This window comes from Myotis daubentonii, chromosome 21 (assembly GCF_963259705.1).
Source record: "Myotis daubentonii chromosome 21, mMyoDau2.1, whole genome shotgun sequence".
NCBI lineage: Eukaryota > Metazoa > Chordata > Mammalia > Chiroptera > Vespertilionidae > Myotis > Myotis daubentonii.
The window spans coordinates 15,368,449-15,389,090 of record NC_081860.1 but is presented as its reverse complement, the minus strand read 5'-3'; the positions used below and the strand labels follow the sequence as shown (position 1 = coordinate 15,389,090).

At 48.9% G+C, this 20,642-nt stretch overlaps 1 protein-coding gene across 1 annotated transcript in view; it reads right to left on the bottom strand.

Moving 5' to 3' along the window:
- AGBL1 (AGBL carboxypeptidase 1) overlaps positions 1-20,642 on the bottom strand; it is a 226,078-nt gene that overhangs the window by 101,594 nt on the left and 103,842 nt on the right. The window contains exon 17 of the mRNA XM_059678428.1: positions 16,674-16,854. Coding sequence (XP_059534411.1) covers positions 16,674-16,854 — 181 coding nt within the window. The remainder of the gene's footprint in view (positions 1-16,673; positions 16,855-20,642) is intronic.

Sequence of the window (20,642 nt, the reverse complement as noted above, 5' to 3'; positions counted from 1 at the left end):
AGAAGACGTTTACAAAGATAGCCACTTTTCAGTACGACCAAATCATATACGACCCATCATGAGTATCCCCCTCCCCCCCCCCGACCCTGTTGGACAATTCCCTTATTTCTTTTTTGATTAATGAAATTATCTGGCATATTGCCAGCCCCATAGTTGATGCTCAATAAATGCTAGCGATATTTATTTTATTGTTATTACTAGAGGCCCAGTGCACAAATTGTGCACGGGTATGGTCCCTAGTGGCTGACAGCTGATGACTGGGGCCTCCCTTCCCCTGGCTGCCTGCTGCCACCACAGCCGGGCAGGGGCTGGGTGGGCTGGGGGAAGAGGCCTCGGGCGGTTAGCCGGCCGGCCCCACCCCCTGGTCGAACTCCCGGTCAAACTCCCAGATGAACTCCCGGTCGAGGGGACAATTTGCATATTAGGCTTTTATTATATAGGATTTTTTTGCCATTGATTTCAGAGAGAGTGGAAGAGAGAGAAAGACGGAGAGAAACATCGATGTGAGAGAAACTCATCAATTGGTTGCCTCCTGCACGTGCCCTGGCCAGGGCCTTGGTCGGGGAGGAGCCTGCAACCGAGGTACATGCCCTTGACCGGAATCGAACCCGGGACCCTCGGGCCTGCAGCCTGAAGCTCTATCCACTGAGCCACACTGGCCAGGGCCCCTTCTTATTTTGTTTTAAATCACTCTATGCCTCCCCTTCTGAAAAGAGCATTAAATTTCCTAACCCGAAATGCCTCCAATCCCAAGGAATGGTTTTCCAAACATTATTTGCTCTTTTACAGTCATTATTATGCAGCCTGCAAAACAGTGTTTCCATCCCATAAAAATATATAGTACGGCGGCAGAGGAATCACAGGCAAATGATGGCGGAAAATTAGTCAATAAAATTTTATTATGCCAGTCCTTAATGTTTTTATTAATATCGAGGAACTAAAAATTAATTCCTTCCCAGAGCAGGATTTACTGCTGAAACGCGAGAGAGAGAAAGCTGGATTGGGCACCTGCCGGAGGCCCCTTCCCTATCTTATTGGCTGTTCTCAACTGGGCTGTGAGCATTCGCATAAGTATCCTCCCTAAGTAATGGGAGTATGCTCCTGTTTATACAACCACTCCGCCATTCTATAGAGAGAAGGACTTCCCTCATGTCATGATGCCCGCAGAAGATATGCAGGAAGTAGAGCCATACCTTAACAGTATCAACTTATCGCTGCCTGCTCCTGGCTTTACTTTTCTCAGCATTGCTTTTTTTTTTCTTTTTCTTTTTCTTTTCTTTTTTTTTTTTTTTACCCTGATTCATAGACATATAGGTAAGGGTAGTAAAATCTGGCTAAACTGAAATGTATTTATTCACTTACGTATTCACCCATTCATTCATTCTTTCCACAGATAATGCGGTAGATACTAAGCCCTGAAGAATCGAAGATGATTCTTGGAGTTTACAGTCTTCTCGGAAAGAATCAAAATCTGCCTTAAGGGTGGTAAATACCGAGCCATCAGAATGGGGGCCACCCACGGAGTTCGGCTCAAAAGATGACACTCTAGTGCGGGCTCCCAGGGAAAGTGTGTAGGGGTAGAACTGGAATTATATTGTGGCCAGAGTTTTCACATTTGTGACCCATGGATAATTATTAAAATACATAATTAGTTCCAACACTTATATATTGGTAAATAACACATACTTTATGTTTTTAATTTCCAACTACTCTCTTTTAAAAAAAAATATTTTATTGACTGATTTTAGAGAAAGAAAACGAGAAACATGGATTTATTGTTCCACTTACTTATGCATGCAATGGTTGCTTCCTGTGTGTGCTCTGACCGGAGGTCGAACCCACAACCTTGGCGTACTGGAACAACACTCTAGCCAACCGAGCTGGCCGGCCAGGGCCACATACTTGATTTTTTAAATTTCCAACTATTCTTTATACATATATATTTTTTATTGATTTCAGAGAGGGAAGGAGAGGTAGAGAAACATAAATGATGAGAGAGAATCATGGATCGGCTTCCTCCTGCACGCCCCCTACTGGGGATCGAGCCTGCAACCCTGGCATGTGTCCTGACCAGGAAACGAACCCTGACCTCCTGGTTCCTGGGTCGGCGCTCAACCACTTAGCCACACTGGCCGAGTGAATGGGACATATTTTGGAAAACTATCTGCTGTTTATCTGAAACTCACGTTTAACTGGGTGCCCCGTATTTTCACTTGCTAAATCGGGTAACCACGGATGGTTTAGGGGAGCGGCGGCGGAGGGAGGCATGAGAAGGTCATTCTTGATTAAGTGAACGGTATCAAAAGGCAGAGAAAGGACACAGCACGTTCCGGAGCCAGGGAGTTCGCAATCGGCTCGACGCGTGTGATGGGGGAATCCTGGGAGATGAGATGCAAGTCAGAGCTTGGCTATTTGGAGCGTTTTGTACCAGATCCTTTGGAAGATGGTTCGCCTTGATTAGCTCACATTTTTTCTCACGACTCAGCTGTTTTATAGCGTAGGTCAAAGCGCCAAGATCCTTCGCATTCCATACATGGCCGCGATGGTCGTGATCAATGTTTCTCATTGACCCTCTCGGAACGTAGGCTAATACCCACACTCAGTGTCCTCCAGTTGAGCTAATTTATAAAACAATGCGACACTATCAACCATTCCCTTTCCCGCTCTGCGGAGAGTACATGGGGAAAGGCTCATTTCAGAAGGGTTTTTAAAAGTATATTTTTCTTGATTTCAGAGAGGAAGGGAGAGAAAGATAGAAGCATCCATGATGAAAGAGAATCATGGATCGGCTGCCTCCTGCACGCCCCACACTGGGGATCCAGCCCACAACCCCGGGCATGTGCCCTGACCGGGAATTGAACCGTGACCTCCTGGTTCCTAGGTCAATGCTCAACCACTGAGCAATGATGGGCGGGCTTCAGGGTGGTTTTGATAGAAAATCACTATTCAGTTTGAAGTCATTCGATGCAATATATGTATATATATATATATATATATATATATATATATATATATATATATATATCACATACATAATAAAACAAACAAACTTGTTAAGACCCCTCTGCTATTTCAAGATTTATCAAAGCAGGTTTGTTTTCTCTCGGCAGAGTCATAAAGTTTTAGAAAAATGAGAAGTCCTAACTTTGGTGATTCTTTATTCTTTATTCCCCAGAAGCAGGAGGAACTCAGGTACTCTCTCTGGAAACTATTCATACATTCCTTCCTGGGTTGATTCATTACAAATAATTAACTTTGGCTCGGCCGGTGTGGCTCAGTGGTTGAGCATCGACCTATGAACCAGGAGGTCACAGTTCAATTCCCAGTGGATTCTCTCTCATCATGCCTGGGTTTCAGGCTTGAACCCCAGTGGGGGGTGTGCAGGAGGCTGCCAATAAATGATTCCCTTTCATTGTTGACCTATACTATCTCCCCATCTCCCCTCCTATCTCTGTAAAAATCAATAAAGGAAAAGAATCCTATATAATAAAAACCTAATATGCCAAGTGTCCGGTCGTCTGTTCAACCAATCAAAGCGTAATATGCTAATGATATGCTAAGGCCACTCAACCTCTCGCTATGATGTGCACCGACCACCAGGGGGAAGACAGTGGACTGGTCGACCAGTCACTATGACATGCACTGACCACCAGGGGGCAGACGCTCTGACGGGTAGGTTAGCTTGCTGCTGGGGTCCCGCCAATTGGGACTGAGCCAGGTGGGCCAGACACACCCTGGAGCCTTTCCTTGGCCCCTCCCTGTCTGGCCAATCTCCTTGTTACTCCCCAGCCCTGATCGTGCACCGGTGGAGTCCCTCGGGCCTGGCCTGCGCCCTCTCGCAATCCAGGCTGAGGGAGGTCACCCCCCCCCCAGTGTCTGAATTTTGTGCACCAGGCCTCTAGTTTTTTTAAAATTTACCATTGGACATATACTTTAATTTATACGCTTCAGTAATTGTCGGAGCTGTGTGAGCAAAACAAATCCAAAACAATAGCACATATAAACCCTGATGTAATGGGTTTGGTTCTTCTGTATCAATTATAGCTGAAGGAAGCCACGCCCACTGAATCAAGCTTTGCGTCCACCTTGTAGGACCCCAGTAACACATTGGGTATTAATTGTCGCCGCGGAAACAATATAGCTCCTTCCCCTGATCCATTCTGACTTTCTCCAGTGCCAGCGACTTTGGCAGCGGGTGGAACGGTGGTGGAGCGGGGACCCACTAATGGATCCTATTTAAGAACATTTGATGAAAATGTTGCCTGGCCCGTGACCGATTTTATTCTTTGCGCTTAAATGTTAGTTAGTCGATTTGAATGTTAATGAGCCATCCTGACAAGCAGCGTCTCCTTTTACGATCCTTTTTAAAATGTATCCAGGGGCTAATCGGCAATGGGTGCCTCCCATCAATATAATAAGTAAATAAATTAGCACCCGTTCAATTCAATCCAAAAGCAAATGGCATTGTGGGGCCTTTCCCGGGCCCCCGCTGCATTTTGGGTATTTGTCTCTCGGCATCTCCTCTCCTCACCTCATCAATTTCTCGATCTAAACAGCGTACTCTCCAGCAGAAGAGCAAGGTTGGATATTATCGAATTCGGCGTAAAGCAAGGGGACTTCTTTTTGACTTGTTAGGTGCATGCCGTCGGCTCACTGGGCACTTAGAATAAAAGGTCAAAGGAAATACGACTCATAAAACCCTGCTTAGGTGAACGGCTGCCGGTGGCAGGGTGGTGCTTAGCCCAGGTGATTAGTACAGTCATCGGGAAAGGTTAATTTGGTCAAGTCACTACCTCCATTCCACTCTGTTTAAATGCTGAAATGGCGAGGTAAGCTAATGATCCGAGAGTTTCGCCAACAATAAAATGCTGGCTTGATGAACAAAATAGATCCGGGGCACAGAAGCATGGAGCAGGCTGGAATCCCAGAGGGGAGGCAGGGGGAGGTGGGTGGGTGAGTGGGAAGAGATCAGCCATAGACCTTGTATGCATAGAGCAGTGGTTCTCAACCTTCCTAATGCCGCGGCCCTTTAATACAGTTCCTCATGTTGTGGTGACCCCCAATTTCACTGTTACAAATTGAACATAATTAAAGCATAGTGATTCATCACAATATGCAATTATATGTGTGTTTTCCGATGGCCTTAGGCGACCCCTGTGAAAGGGTCGTTCGACCCCCAAAGGGGTCGCGACCCACAGGTTGAGAACTGCTGGGATAGATGCATAACCCAGGGACGCAGACAATAGGGTGGTGAGGGCCTGAGGTGGGGGGAGGGGGAGGGCTGGAAAATGGGGGGAAATAGGGGACATATGCCATCTTTTCAATAATAAAGATTTTTGGTTTTTTTGTTAATCCTCACCAAAAGGTATTTTCCCATTGATTTCTTAGGGAGAGTGGAAGAGAGAGAGAGGGACAGAGAGAAACATCGATGTGAGAGAGACACATCGATTGGTTGCCTCCTGCACGAGCCCCGACCAGGGCCTGGGCCGAGGAGGAGCCTGCAACCAGGGTACATGCCTTTGACTGGAATCGAACCTGGGACCCTTTGGTCCGCAGACCAATGCTCCATCCACTTAGCCAAACAGGCTAGGGCTCAACAATAAAGATATTTTAAAAATAAATTTAAAAAAATGAAAAGATAGGTTGAGCATGCAGACAGGTCTTTTCTTAAAAAATATATTTTTACTGATTTCAGAGAGGAAGGGAGAGGGAGAGAGAGATAGAAACATCAATGATGAGAGAGAATCATTGATCAGCTGCCTCCAACACGCCCTCTCCCTCTCCCTTCCTCTCTGAAATCAATAAAAAATATATATATATATTTAAAAAAATATGGATGAGCTCTCTGGGACTGTCTCTCACGCTGGATTGTAGATTTTTTAGGACCCATTACATCTCTGCTTCACTAAGACTTAAAAAAGCATTTGGCAAAAATATATATATTCCTTCTATCACCGAGTCCTGCCTTGGGGTGCTGAGCAAACCCGTGTTCAGAAAATCCTCCATATCACAACTCAAATAACGACTTGCATCTTGAATGTATCCTCCCCATGGACAACAGCATGGAGATGAGGCTTTGCTTTGCGGTGTCTTTTTTTTTTAATATATTTTATTGATTTTTTACGGAGAGGAAGGGAGAGGGATAGAGAGTTAGAAACATCGATGAGAGAGACACATCAATGATGAGAGAGAATCATCGACCAGCTGCCTCCTGCACACCTCTGACTGGGGATGTGCCCGCAACCAAGGTACATGCCCTTGACTGGAATCGAACCTGGGACCCTTCAGTCTGCAGGCCGACGCTCTATCCACTGAGCCAAACCGGTTAGGGTGGTTTGCAGTGTCTTGATGTTGGGGAGCATACGAGACTTGGTGTCAGCCCTGGCATCTTGGAAATTCAAAGACTGGAGACGTCAAAGCAAACACTATTTCCAAGAGGTTGAAACAGAGGGATTTCATTGTCTCGATCTCCCAGAAGAGCAGCCTCAACCTGGGCTATGGAAGGCCAGGGCGCGGCCGGCACCCAGGCCACCGTGGGCGTCGGGTGAAGAATACGCATCCACTTCCACGTATCGGTGCTGTGTGCTGCCACTTGGATCTGTCTCCGTTTCCCTGCTGTGTGTGGGTCTGCATGTCCTGGCGTTAACATGCAGCCACGCGCCCAGGCAACGCTAGGGATGTCTGATTACACAAAACGACGCGTGCGGCAAGGAATTCATCTGCCTGGAAGACGGTGACAGATAGAGACACGGTTCAAGGTTGTCGTCACGCACGATGGGGAGAATGGAGCTGGAAATTATAGGGCCCTGAGTACCCGGGACAAGAGACCTTTTATGTCGATTCCTGGGAGATGAATTGAAGTGATGATCCCGGCAGCGTTTGCTCAACGCGTGGCTGTGGTCCTAGCTGTCAGATTTACGCAGCAAGTCCGCTGGGCCAGGGCTATAATTTCCAGGGTGATAGTGCGGCTGACACTCTATTATGCTCAACGCGTTTTTAAAAAACTCCTACTTTCAAAGAAAAATCACCGCTTTCTGATTTTTTTCCTGTTCGTCACACCTGTGTTGCAAAGGTGGGGTTTTATATTTTTATTTTTTTTAAATATGTTTCTATTGATTTCAGAGAGGAATGGAGAGGCAGAGAGAGAGAAAGAGAGAGAGAATCGTTGACGGGCTGCCTCCTGCACACCCCACTCTGGGGATCGAGCCCCCAACCTGAGCAGGTGCCCTGACCAGGAATCGAACCATGACCTCCTGGTTCATAGGTCGATGCTCAACTGCTGAGCCACACCGGCTGGGCTCAATTATTTTATTTTATTTCAGTGAGAGCTGAGAACATGAGTCTCCAAATGGACACAGATTATTTAATCTCAAGGCAAGAAAGGACTTCATGCAGCCCTTTGCTTTTAGAAAAGGGCCTTTGCCCTGCCAGCGTGGCTCAGCGGTTAAGCATCGACCTATGAACCAGGAGGTCAGGGTTTGATTCCCAGTCAGGGCACATGCTCGGGTTGCGGGCTCAATTCCCAGTGTGGGGCGTGCAGACGGCAGCCCATCAATGATTCCTTCTCATCACTGATGTTTCTATCTCTCTCTCCTTTTCCCTTCCTCTCTGAAATCAATAAAAAATAAAACACAAGGTATATCTACTACTGGATAGTATCTCTGTACAGGATAGTAAGACATAGATGATTTCTAACTGCAGCGGTTAAAGAATTTTGGTGTGTACAGAAAACAGACGAGAAGGGAAGCAGAGAATTTTGATTTGCTTGGCTTCCGACGTTCCCTGGAGAATTCCTCTCTCACATATTTCCCTGTATTCTGGGCACCTAACTGTGCTGGGACAGACACAGCTCCCCGGGCCAAGAGCCTGTCGCCGGCTCCCAAGAATGCCAGGAGTCCCCTCTTTGTCCTCCTCTTCCTTTTATCGGCTTCCTACCCAACGCTCTCCTTGATCAACGTTCCAGGTGTCCGGAGTTTTCCGTGGATTTGCGTAAAATTCTACCTCCCCGTTGGCTCAGTCTCAGATCCCTCCCTTGCAATGAGCTTATCTAAGACCTTTGAGTAAGCCATTGGTTGGCTCCAAGCAACACCCTCCCCCTGAATCCCAGTTTCATCTTCTCCAAACAGAACACAGGGCTCCCTGGAGGATTTTAGGATTCCTCCTCTTTTGTGCGTTGACGTCTCTGGACAAGGTCAAGAAGAAGAGAGGAGGAGCAAGAAGGTCTTTGTCTGTAGGCCTTGCCAACTGCGATGATGGTGCGCGGCACATTCGGGTCCCAGAAGAGTTTGGGAGCCTGGGTTTCGATTACAGGGGGAAGCCACAGCTGGGAAGCAAGTTGGTCAGTTGCAGACACTGCCAACGCCAAAGTTAATGTCTAATCCAGCGGTTCTCAACCTGTGGGCCGCGACCCCTGTGGCGGTCGAACGACCCTGTCACAGGGGTTGCCTAAGACCATCCTGCAGATCAGATATTTACATGACAATTCATCACAGCAGCAACATTACAGTTATGAAGTAGCAACAAAAATAATTTTATGGTTGGGTCACAACATGAGGAACTGTATTTAAAGGGCCAGAAGGTTGAGAAGCACTGGTAATCGCTGTGACTCTGTTCATTCCATTTAGGGAGCTGCATACGGTATCACTCACACCTTTCACAACAAACGTGTCTGCTACTGAATAATGGCTCTGGGAAGCCAGGTAGAAGCTGGGATCGTACCATGGAAACTGGTAGAAATTGTCAAAATCATATAGATGGTCACTCTTGTGAAATGCTAGTAGGTGTGTTTTTAAAACCATGCATAGCCCAACGAGTGTGGCTCAGCGGTTGAGCGTGAACCTATGAACCAGGAGGTCACGGTTCGATTCCCAGTTGAGGTACATGCCTGGATTTCAAGCTCGATCCCCAGTGTGGGGTGTGCAGGAGGCAGCCCGTCCATGATTCTCTCTCATCATTGATGTTTCTATCTCTCTCTCCCTCTCCCTTCCTCCCTGAAATATATATATATAAAAGGCCATGCACAAAATTTGCAGAGCATTTTTTAGGCATACTTAATTCAGACGGAAAGAAATAAAACAACATAAAAAGACGCTAAATGGCGACGTAAAGCTGGAAATGTCACTTAGGACTCTAGAGATGTCCTCGCTTTGCACTCCTAGAAATATTGCCTAATTAATGACACCTGGTACGTACCAAAATATCGTATGAAAGGCACTCATATCCATCCCTGGGCGATGTCTGTTTCTTGCTCAGGGACATTACACAAAGGTCTAGTGCATTTGTCATCGCCCTTATAAAATGAAACCTTTTTCATCAGTTCACTCCGCGAGCTGGTCCTCTTTTTCCTCTTCCCGTGTGAAATATTCCTGCCCCGGCTGGTGTGGCTCAATGGATAGAGCATTGGCCTGTGGACCAAAGGGTCCTGGGTTCAATTGCTGTCAAGGGCACATATTTGGTTACAGGCTCCACCCCTGCCCAGGCATTAGGGGTGAGTTAATTAAATGTCTGAGCAAATAGAGCAGACTATACTATACGTATTTTAAGCTGATAATGTTGCATGGCCCGTGAATGATGTTATAAATATCCCATGGGCAAGCCAGCATGGCTCAGTGGTTGCAGGAGGTTGCAGTTCAATTTCCGATCAGGTCACATGCCCAGGTTGCGGGCTCGATTCCCAGTGGGGCATGTGCAGGAGGCAGCCGATCAATGATTCTCTCTCATCATTGGCCTCTCTCTCTCTCTCTCTCTCTCTCTCTCTCTCTGCCTCTCCCTTCCTCTCTGAAATCAATAAAAATATATTTAAAATATATATATATATCCAATGGCCCTTGGCAGAAAAAAGGTTCCCCACTCCCGCTCTAAAGCCAAGGCCGTTTGGCTACAATGGCTGGGATGCCATCGAGAAATATCGAGCTCAGGACAGGAAGCCGGACTAAATGCTGAGTTCCCCCCAGATCCCACGGCCACATGGCCAAGTCGCAGAAATGCATTTGCCTATAGCGCCCACAGCCTTCCTCTGCGGGCTCATCCAGGAGGGAGGAAAGATTGGTCCAAGAGAACGTGCACCCAGCAGCTGGGAGAGCCAATCATCTCATCCCCTCCTCTCTGCTGGGAGCCGGCAATGCCACGGACAAGTGACACCCCCTCTCCACGCTCCTGTCTTCATCTGAGCCATGAAATACTGCCTTGAACCAAGTCACTCTGAGCACCCTCCCCCGGATACATAATCTATTTAATGCCATGCAATGCATTTCAATGATCTGCCCTCGGAAAATAGAGTTGTTTTCCAGCGGGTATTTATCACGTGGCGTGCTTCAGACGCCCAGCCTGGCGGTGGCCAAATCCACTGAGTTAGAACATTCCAATAACTCAGTGTCAGGATGGCCAGATTAATGGCTCGCTGTTGAATTACATTTTCCGAAAAAGAAAAAAAAAAGCTGTCTCCACATTAGATCACATGGATTTCAATGGCCTTGATTACAGTTGAAGAGAGTCCTGCTGTCCCCATCTCCAGAATTACAGCGACAAATGAGGGGCGTTAATGAGCTGCTGGCTCCTGGAAGGAGGCCCAGCCGCGTCAGGACGCACGGACATCTGAATCCTTCGCCCTGACATTGAGGAGTACAGCCCGGCCTTCGGATAGTTACACAGCACTTAGAAAAAGACCTTAGCCCTAACTGGTTTGGCTCAGTAGATAGAGCGTCAGCCTGCTGACTCAAGGGTCCCAGGTTCGATTCCGGTCAAGGGCATGTACCTTGGTTGTGGGCACATCCCCAGTAGGAGATGTGCAGGAGGCAGCTGATCGATGTTTCTCTCTCATCGATGTTTCTAACTCTCTATCCCTCTCCCTTCCTCTCTGTAAAAAAATCAATAAAATATATTTAAAAAAAAATAAAGGACCTTCGCTTAGCCAGCATCAAATCTCCTGACATCATGTTAGGATTATCTGGGCTTATACATCAAAACAATGTAACACCCTCCCCCCCCCAAGCCGGTATAGCTCAATGGTTGAGCGTCCACCTATGAACCAGGAGGTCACAATTCTATTCCAGGTCAAGGGCACATGACCGGGGTTGTGGGCTCGATCCCCAGAGTGGGGCGTGCAGGAGACAGCCGATGGATGAGTCTCTTTCATCATTGATGTTTCTCTCTTTCTCCCTCTCCTCTCTGCTCTGAGATCAATAAAAATATATTTTAAAAATTTAAAACATCTAAAAAAAAATACCGCATGATGGGACTAGACACAGACCACACATGATTTAACTCAGAGAAGTGACTCGAATAGCAAAAGGACTTGGTAAGACGGCTATATGCTAAACAAAATAACAGTCATCCTATAGAATAAGAGAGGAATATGCTAATTACCCCTTACACCGTAACATCACGACCAATCTACAAGTGGTGGAGAGCTACAGGAGGGCGGGGCAGTGGGTGGAGAGCTACATGAGCCGGGGAGAGCTGCCAGCGGAGGTAAGCAGCAGCGAGCTACTTGCGCAGGGATTCGTGCGCAGGGCTACTAGTCATTAATAAAGAAAGCCAACTGTTCCCCACTCCCATCAGAGACCCCACGAGAACAAATGGATATAAACCGATGTCAGACAGAATTAGATGGCGAAAGGGAAAAACGCTCGAACGCTAAGACTCGGTGGCTCCCAGCCTGTTTTCCCAAGGACTGCACCGTGACCTGTCTGTGGAGGCTCACAAGTGACGGGGTGACGCCCCACCTGCTCTGTGGTTCAGAGGGAGATTATCTGCCGTCAGAGGAAAGGATACCACGTCCTTCTTTGCAGTTCCCAAGTCTGATGATGGCACGACGCAGCATGCTCAGGGCTGTGACAGGGAAATTTCTCAAAGGATTCTGTGGGCCAAATTTCCCCTTTAAAGACCCAAAGCATAAGGCAGCCTAGGGGTGGGTGTGCTCAAAGAGCCATAACAGCCCTCTCTAATTAGACACCATCTCCTCAGCGAGGCATCCACAGAGCAGCGCAGCCGCCGCCAGTAAATTAAATTTTAAAAATCCTCTTGCAATCACTCCCCTGACGTACCCCCTTCCTTAAGCTCCACTCTCGGTTATTTTTTTTATTTATTGTGATTACTTCAGTAATAAGATTTGTTTGCTTGTTGTTATATATGTTGCTGTGCCGAGGAAGAAACAAACAAAAAAATAATAATAATAGCCCAAAAGAGTTATGTTTCTTATTTATCTCCTTGGCCGTTATTGGGCCACGGGGAGGGGTGGGGAGCAGGGAGAAGCTGTAAATAGAAGAGAAAGTGTATCCTGCAGAGTGAAGATGTATAGGAGCAAGCAAGAAGCAGGGCAGGGAGGGAATACTGCTAATAACTCAAAAGAGCTCGATGACTCCGAGAGATAAATAAGTAAGGAAAAGGCGGCCTGGAAGTCGGGATGGGGAAGGTGGATCCACATCACCAAGGTGTCTATGGAGCTTTTCTTCGATTTTCCTGTTTCTAAACTCTGCCCTGCTGAGCAGGAGGGTCCAGGAATAGAGAACATAAGAGTCCCAGGCAATTCCTCAGGGCCCAGCCTGGAGGCGCAGTTCCTTCTGGTTCCTGGTGGGGCGCACTTTCCAAAGAACCCCAGCTTCTGTGGTGATGCAGGCCGGGCACACCAGGGAGGCAGTCCCTAGATTAGGAAGACAGTCTCTACCAACCACGGGAACTGCTCATTACAGACTCTCCCCCCGCCGCCCCCCTCCTGCGGTCCCCAAAATGCCCTTGGAGACCCCTGAAGCTGGTTACAGGCTGGCTTCTAAAAGGCGAGAAGCGAGGTTTCTGTTCATTCCAACGGGACGACGAAATCCTTTTAAACAGTACATGTGAGTGAGGAGGGACAAAGGCATCAGCTGAATTCCTGCAGTTCCAAGTTTTCTCTCCCGCTGTACATTTTCTATAATCTTTTCAATCCTATACCCACTCCATAATTTTTAAATCACAGTCCCGAGGGCAACCAAAGCTTTAGTAAGATCGGTATAGATAGAAGTACTCTCCTGTGGTATGTAAGGTAAGCTGTATTTTAGTTATATGATAATACTAGAGGCCCGGTGCACGAAATTCGTGCACTTGGGGTGTGGGTGTACAGGGTCCTCTGCCCGGATTGTAAGAGGGCGCAGGCCAGGCCGAGGGACCCAACGGTGCGTGATCGCGGTCAGGGAGGGATGCGGGAGGTTGGCCAGCCGGGGAGGGACCATGGGAGGGCTCCAGGGCATGTCCAGCCTGTCTCGTTCAGTCCCCATCAGCCGGACCCCAGCAGCATGCTAACCTACCAGTCGGAGTGTCTGCCCTCTGGTGGTCAGTGCATGTCATAGCGAGCGGTTGAGCAGCCTTAGCATATCATTAGCATAGTACGCATTGATTGGTTAAATGGCCGATCAGACGACCGGACACTTAGCATATTAGGCTTTTATTACATAAGATATAGCAAATATAATCCTATATAATAAAGGAGCCTTCCTGACCTTCGAGTGTGTCCCTCCCTCTGTAGAATTTCTATCCCGCTGCCACACCTTACCCTGGATTGCTTTGCAAAACTGAGAAGCAGAAGCAGGAAGGAGACGGTCAGGCCTGCATGGCTTGCACAAAGAATCACTGAATTCCCCCAGAAAGCACTGCGAGGAACCCCTACTTTTAGACTTGCTCACACTGCAGAGCATTTTCAAAGTACAAGAGTACTGGGTCAGGAGACTAATCGGCACAGGGGCAGTGGTTAGGGCTCACCAGCCCCTTCATATGTTGCCAAAAAAAAAAAAAGACAAAAACAAAACCGAAAGTGGAGAGGGTGAGTCACTTGTCCAAAGCTGCACGGCCAGAAAGAGGCTCATTCGGACCGAAGCTCGGATCTTCTGCCCGCCTGGCGCGAGATCCTCAGGTGAAAACAAAAGCGCTGGGCAGAGCAGGGAACAGTGCGTCCTGAGAAAGGCAGCCAGGTCTTGTCACGGCACCAATAGCAGCGGGCAGGGCTCTCTCTGTGTCACGAATGGAGAGCCAATAACAACAACAGAAACAAAAAGAAAACACAAAAAAACATGTCTAGAAGGACATGTAAGGGTCCATTGAAAGGAAGTGTTAGGAGTGAGGACACTGAAAAGAGAGATGTCTAGCCCGGCCGGCGTGGCTCAGTGGTGGAGCGTCATCCTACGAACCAGGAGGTCACGGTTCGATTCCCGGTCAGGGCACCTGCCCAGGTTGCGGGCTCCATCCCCAGTAGGGGACGTGCAGGAGGCAGCTGATCCGTGATCCTCTCTCATCATGGATGTCTCTCTCTCTCCCTCTCCCTTCCTCTCTGAAATCAATAAAACTATTTTTCAAAGAGATGTCAAAGGGGAAACTGAGAAAGAATAGACACCCGTCTCCCTCTCCTCCCGCCTGCAGCCCATTTCTTCCTCCTGGAGGGGAAGGCATGGAGAGACCAGATACCAGACGTCGCGCGGCCAATGAGAGAACAAAGCATTTAACCAAACGACAGCCATTTCCCCCGAGAGCCTCAGCCTCCACTTGATCAATGATCCTGCAACATTGAATCGGTTTTAATTTAATGCTTCTGGGAAGGATGTGTCTGTGGGGGGCAGGGGGCAGGGGGGCGGCGCAAGCCCAGCCACTGCAGGCACAGTGAGTTGGCAAGAGCTGGGATTAGCGTTTGGCAGCATTTATCCTCGTCGCTGTTTATGACGGCATAAATTAGGTTTATGCTGATGGAATTAATCACCCTAAATTTAGGAATAATAAATAGTCGTGTTTATGCGGAGTGGCGATGTCGGAGGGAGGCGAATGGAGCAGGCACGCACCCGACGCTCGGTGTGTGCGGTTGTGGCAGCAATGGCCGGAGAGCAAGGAAGCCCTTGGGGTCGAGCTCCCAGAACTCCCGGCCGAGCCCCAGACATGGTTTAACACTATGCAAACGATTTAGCTGCAGGACCTGATGAGTTCCCAGAGCCAATAAATTTCCTTTAAATATATACATACATACACACACACACACATATACACACACACACACATACACACACACACATACTTATTGATTTCAGAGAGGAAGGGAGAGAGGGAGAGACACATCAATGATGAGAGAATCATGGATCGGCTGCCTCCTGTACGCCCCCTACTGGGGATCGAGCCTGCAACCTGGGCATGTGCCCTGACCTCCTGATTCATAGGTCGATGCTCAACCACTGAGCCACACCAGCCAGGCAGCTGAGACTTTGAAGCCCTTCAGTTGTGAGATGTTGCATACTCCCGGGAGTCTCAGACCTTTGGGTGATGATGTTGCCAACCCCTGAACGGAACGCTAGGATTTCCAAGTCCCTCTCGGCCAAAATGGTGTGGGTGACCCAAGGGACCTGCGCGGTTCCTGGGCGCTGCGATGAAAGATGCTCTCTACATAACTAGGGTCATTTTAATCATAATTAACAGCAGGCAGTGATGATGAACGGCATTGTCACTGAGAAGAGGCTGGCCTGCTGCGCATGGGGGAGCCTGAGGCATGTGGCCGAGCCAGGAGGAAGCTAGGGGACTGAGGCCACACCAGCCTTCCAACCAAAGACCTCCGTCAGCCCGGCTGGTGTGGCTCAGTGGTTGAGTGTCGATCTACGAACCAGAAGGTCACGGTTCGATTCCCGGTCAGGGCACATGCGGGGGTTGTGAGCTCGATCCCCACTAGGGGGCGTGCAGGAGGCAGCTGATGCACGATTCTCTCTCATCATGGATGTTTCTCTCTCTCTCCCTCTCCCTTCCTCTCTGACATCAATACAAATATATTTTAAAAAATAAAATGTGGACCCTCTTCCAACAGGCCTCAGAGACACTGGGGTCATCGTCCCCGCCGCCCGCTCTGAAGGCAGGTGGCGCCCTGACAGGAGAAACGCTACACAGGTCTCTCCTCCAGCCGTTTCTCAGTCACTTCACTCCCAACCACTCCACGGCCATCGTTCAGCACTTCAGCCACCCCGTTTAGATAAGGCGACACCCTTCCTCGAGCTGCATCCAAACTGCCATCAAATGCAACTGAAAATCAAGATTCCTCTGCAGTAAAGGTTACGGGCGTCAAGGAAAGCACTGGCTGACCCGTGCAGAAACCACAGTGCGAGCCCGGACTCTGCCACTCACCCACCATGCACCTGGGCAAGTCACTGGATTACCCTGGGCACCGGTTTTCTCCCTTTTAATAGAAAAGTGTGGAACGGAATGCTGTCTAAGGACCCCTTTGGCATGAACTGCCTATGGAGCAATAGACCTTTCTATTTAAAAAGCTCTGAGACGGCCCGGCCGGTGTGGCTCAGTGGTTGAGCGTCAACCTAGGAAGCAGGAGGTCTCGTTTCGATTCCCAGTCAGGGCACATGCCTGGGTTGCGGGCTCGATCCCCAGTCGGGGGCGTGCAGGAGGCAGCTGATCCATGATTCTCTCTCATCATTGACGTGTCCATCTTTCTCTTTCCCTTCCTCTCTGAAATCAATGACTATATGTTTAAAAATAAATAAATAAAAATAAAAAACGACGAGACCGCATCAGTGAAGCACAGATAGTGTTTTGTTCCAAGCACCAAAAGCCCGGGAGAAGGTATGCCTGCCGGGTCTCCTCCGATCACGCCCCCCACCGGATGAACCCACACATGTGTTACTATGGCAACATCAGCGCGAGGGCGGTGGGGCCAGCGCCCCACGTACTTGCCGTTGACGACACCGTCGGGGTTGAGCATGGGGATGACCTTGAAGATGAAGTTTTCCCTCAGGAGCCGGGCCCCGGGGTCACTGCTGACCAGGAACTCCAAGGCCCCCTTCATCACCCAACTGGCGTTGCTTTCTCCCGGGTGGACGCGGGCCGTGACCACCTGGTACGGACGCTGCCCTGTCGGAAAAAAACAGACGAAGGCAAACTAAACCTCGATGCGCTTCCCACTTCCATCAAGACGTCCCCACGGGCCCCCTGGAGGTTACCCGGGACCATCGTGGCGTCCGAACTAGGTCCATTGTCTCTAACGCACATCTGACCCGCATCTGTCCTCTTCCACCTGCTTCTAGGGCCGGCGAGACTCGAGAGAGGATGTAAGTCAAAGCTCAAGGCTGTTATGAAAAACGTAAATATTTTTGCCTGTCCAGCATATGGCTCAGGGGTTGAGCGTCGACCTATGAACCAGGAGGTCAGGGTTCTATTCCCGATCAGGGGACATGCCCAGGTTGTGGGGTCAGTCCCCAGTGTGGGGCGTGCAGGAGGCAGCTGATCCATGATTCTCTCTCATCATGATGTTTCTATCTCCCTCTCCCTCTCCCTTCCTCTCTGACATCAATCAAAAATGTATTAAAAGCAAAGCAAAACAAACAAAAAACACACACAAAAAATGTAAATACTTCGAGACGTGAGAAGAAGCTAAGAAGCAGGTTTAGAAAGACCACCAAAAGAAGAACTCTCCACAGTGGATGTCACCGATACGGGAAGGATTCTCCTCTTCGTCACTACCAGCTGTGACATGCAGACAAATGACCCGATTCCTCTGTCGCTATGTTAGCATCTGTAAAATGGGGACAATCATATTGACCTCCTGTGGTTGTCATAAAAACAGGAGGATGGCCCCGGCTGGTTCCACTCAGTGGTGAGAGCGCCAGCCCGCGGACTGAAAGGTTGTGGGTTCGATTCCCCGTCAAGGGCACGTACCTCGATTGCAGGCTCAATCCCCAGAAGGTGCCCATGTGGGAGACAACCAATTGATGTGTCTCTCTCATATCAATGTTTCTCTCTCTCTCTCTCTCCCTCCTCCCTTCCCCTCTCTCTGAAATAAAATAAAATCAATGGAAAAAATATCCTCGGGTGAGGATAACAAAAAGAAAACAGAAAGGTGTAAGTGGCATATTCTTGCCATTCCCTACATGTCAGTTCCCCGCCTTGCCAATTACGAAGTCTGTGGGTGAGACGATGCTTGTTATTCCTCAGTAGAAATAAGAGTCACGTGCACAACGTGTGTTGGGAATTTTTGCCTGTTGGACACGGAGCCCCGTCCTCAAGAGATTTGACAACAGAGTGAAGCACCTCAATTTTAGGCTCATAATAGTTTCTTCAATTTGCAAAGAGAATCATTGACGCTTTTAAAAAAAAAAAATACTAGAGGCCTGGTGCACAAAAATTTGTGCACTCAGGGTGGAGGGGAGTCCCTCAGCCTGGCCTGTGCCCTCTCACAGTTTGGGACCCCTCTGGGGATGTCCACCTGCTGGCTTAGGCCCGCTCCTCAGGGGATCGGGCCTAAGCCGGCAGTCAGACATCCCTCTAGCAGCCCGGGAGCCCTTGGGGGATGTCCACTTGCCAGAGAGGAAGGGAGAGGGATAGAGAGATAGAAACATCAATGATGAGAGAGAATCATTGATTGGCTGCCTCCTGCACACGACCCCAACTGGGGACCAAACCTGCAACCCAGGCATGTGCCCTGATGGGGAATCAAACCTGGGACCCTTCGGTCAGCAGGCCGACTCTCTATCCACTGAGCCAAACCAGCTAGGGCTCACTGACGCTTTTACCTCTGTCTCCCTCTCTCTGAAATCAATTTTGAAAAACAAACAAACAAAAAAAGCCAGTAAGATTTTTTTTTCAATTAAAAAAAAAAAAAGAGTCTATGATGGTTTTTCATCAGGAAAAAACACATTCCAAAGAGCATGCTCCTGAGAAATAATCCCGTCATCCTTGCTCAGAACGCCTTTGTTGAATCAGAGGCAGGAGGGCCCACTGCCATAGACAACAACCTTACAAGCCACGTCTCCAGAGTTCAGGCTCCTGCCCATCATTTATTTTCTTTCTTTTAAAAACAAACCAACAAAAATTATTGACTTCAGAGAGGAAGGGAGAGGGAGAGGGAGAGGGAGAGGGAGAGGGAGAGGGAGAGGGAGAGGGAGAGGGAGAGGGAGAGGGAGAGGGAGAGGGAGAGGGAGAGGGAGAGGGAGAGAGAGAAACATCAATGGGGAGAGAGAATCATTGATCGGCTACCTCCTGCATGCCCCCCACCGGGGACTGAGCCCGCAACCCTGGCCTGTGCCCTTGGTCGGAATCAAACCTGGGACCCTACAGTCCGCAGGCCGGTGCTGTATCCACTGAGCAACACCAGCCAGGGCCCTGCCCCACCATTTCCTACCCGAGATGGGCGACACACCCTTCTGAAGAAACTGAGTATTGGGTTGAGTGTTCTTCACGTAAGACTCGTGATTTGCTAACTGAACTTACTAAGTAGGCATAGCGGGGGTAGGGTGCGGGGGAGAAGGGCAGGGTGGACGTTAACGGAAGGTCAGCTCCCCCCCCCACCCCGCTCTCCCATTTGCTCACAATCCCTTTATCCACCTTCCGGAGCGAGCAGTATTGGCACGCCAACAAAAGGGCTGCGCAGAATAAAGAGGCCTGATGAGTCAGTGCCGATCAGTAGCCTATTTTCAGTTCTATAATTCCACAGCTCGCTCTGTGGGTTTTGAACTAGGTTCATTTACAGCCCATTGAGCGACACTGGGAAGTACTCCCCGCCCGACAAGGAGAAAAAATAAAATAGCTTAAGCTGCTGTAAATTCTCAGCGCCGCAGACCACTCTCCTTTTTAGACCATTGCCCGCCCCCCTCCCGTCACCCCCCATGCGTTAGTCAATAAGCTCAAGGCCGCCCTTACAAATCGGCGTCAACCATAACTTTCCTTGGGAGGGTCAGGCGGGTCATCTGCTATGTTGTAATGCACCCCACCACCTAGCACAGCGGTTCTCAACCTGTGGGTCACGACCCCTTTGGCGGTCGAACGCCCCTTTCACAGGGGTTGCCTAAGACCATCCTGCCTATCAGATATTTACATGACGATTCATCACAGTAGCAACATGACAGTTAGGAAGTAGCCACGAAAATAATTTTCTGGTTGAGTCACAACATGAGGAACTGTATTGAAAGGGCCAGAAGGTTGAGAACTGCTGACCCAGCAGGCTGCTCTGAGCCTCCTGAAGGTGAGAATGAAGAGAGCCACGGGTTCTCGTGAAGATATAAGTGGCATTCGAGCCACGTCTCGTCGATTTTCCTCTCCTCCTCTGTGTGATTTAAGAGGATTTTGCGGGCATAGCGCTGAGTTAAACTTACGGGACCATTTGGCTGTAGCAGCCAATGGTACCCCAGAGAACCCCTAACAGACAACAGCTGTAAATAGTATGCAACACATACAACATGTGTTTTATTCTGTGTAATGGCCAGTTTCGGTTTCCATAACTCATCTCTGGTGAGGGTAGGAGAAAGAGGCGTCAGGGATCGGCGTTATTTTCCCTCCGCCATGGATGAAACAGGTCCCAAAAGGCCGCCAAAATCTATGGGGAAGTCATGGTTTCGCAATATTCTAATTCCTTTTTAAAAATATGTATATATTTGTATTGATTTCAGAGAGGAAGGGAGATGGAGAGAGAGACAGAAACATCCATGATGAGAGAGCATCATGGATCGGCTGCCTCCTGCACGCCCCGCACTGGGGATGGAGCCCGCAACCCGGGCATGTGCCCTGACCGGGAATCGAACCGTGACCTCCTGGCTTATTGGTCGATGCTCAACCTCTGAGCCACGCCAGATAGGCCTATTTTTTTTTTTTTGAAACATTCTAATCCTTAAAGCTTCGCATTAGACGTATGTTTGTGGAAATGAGAT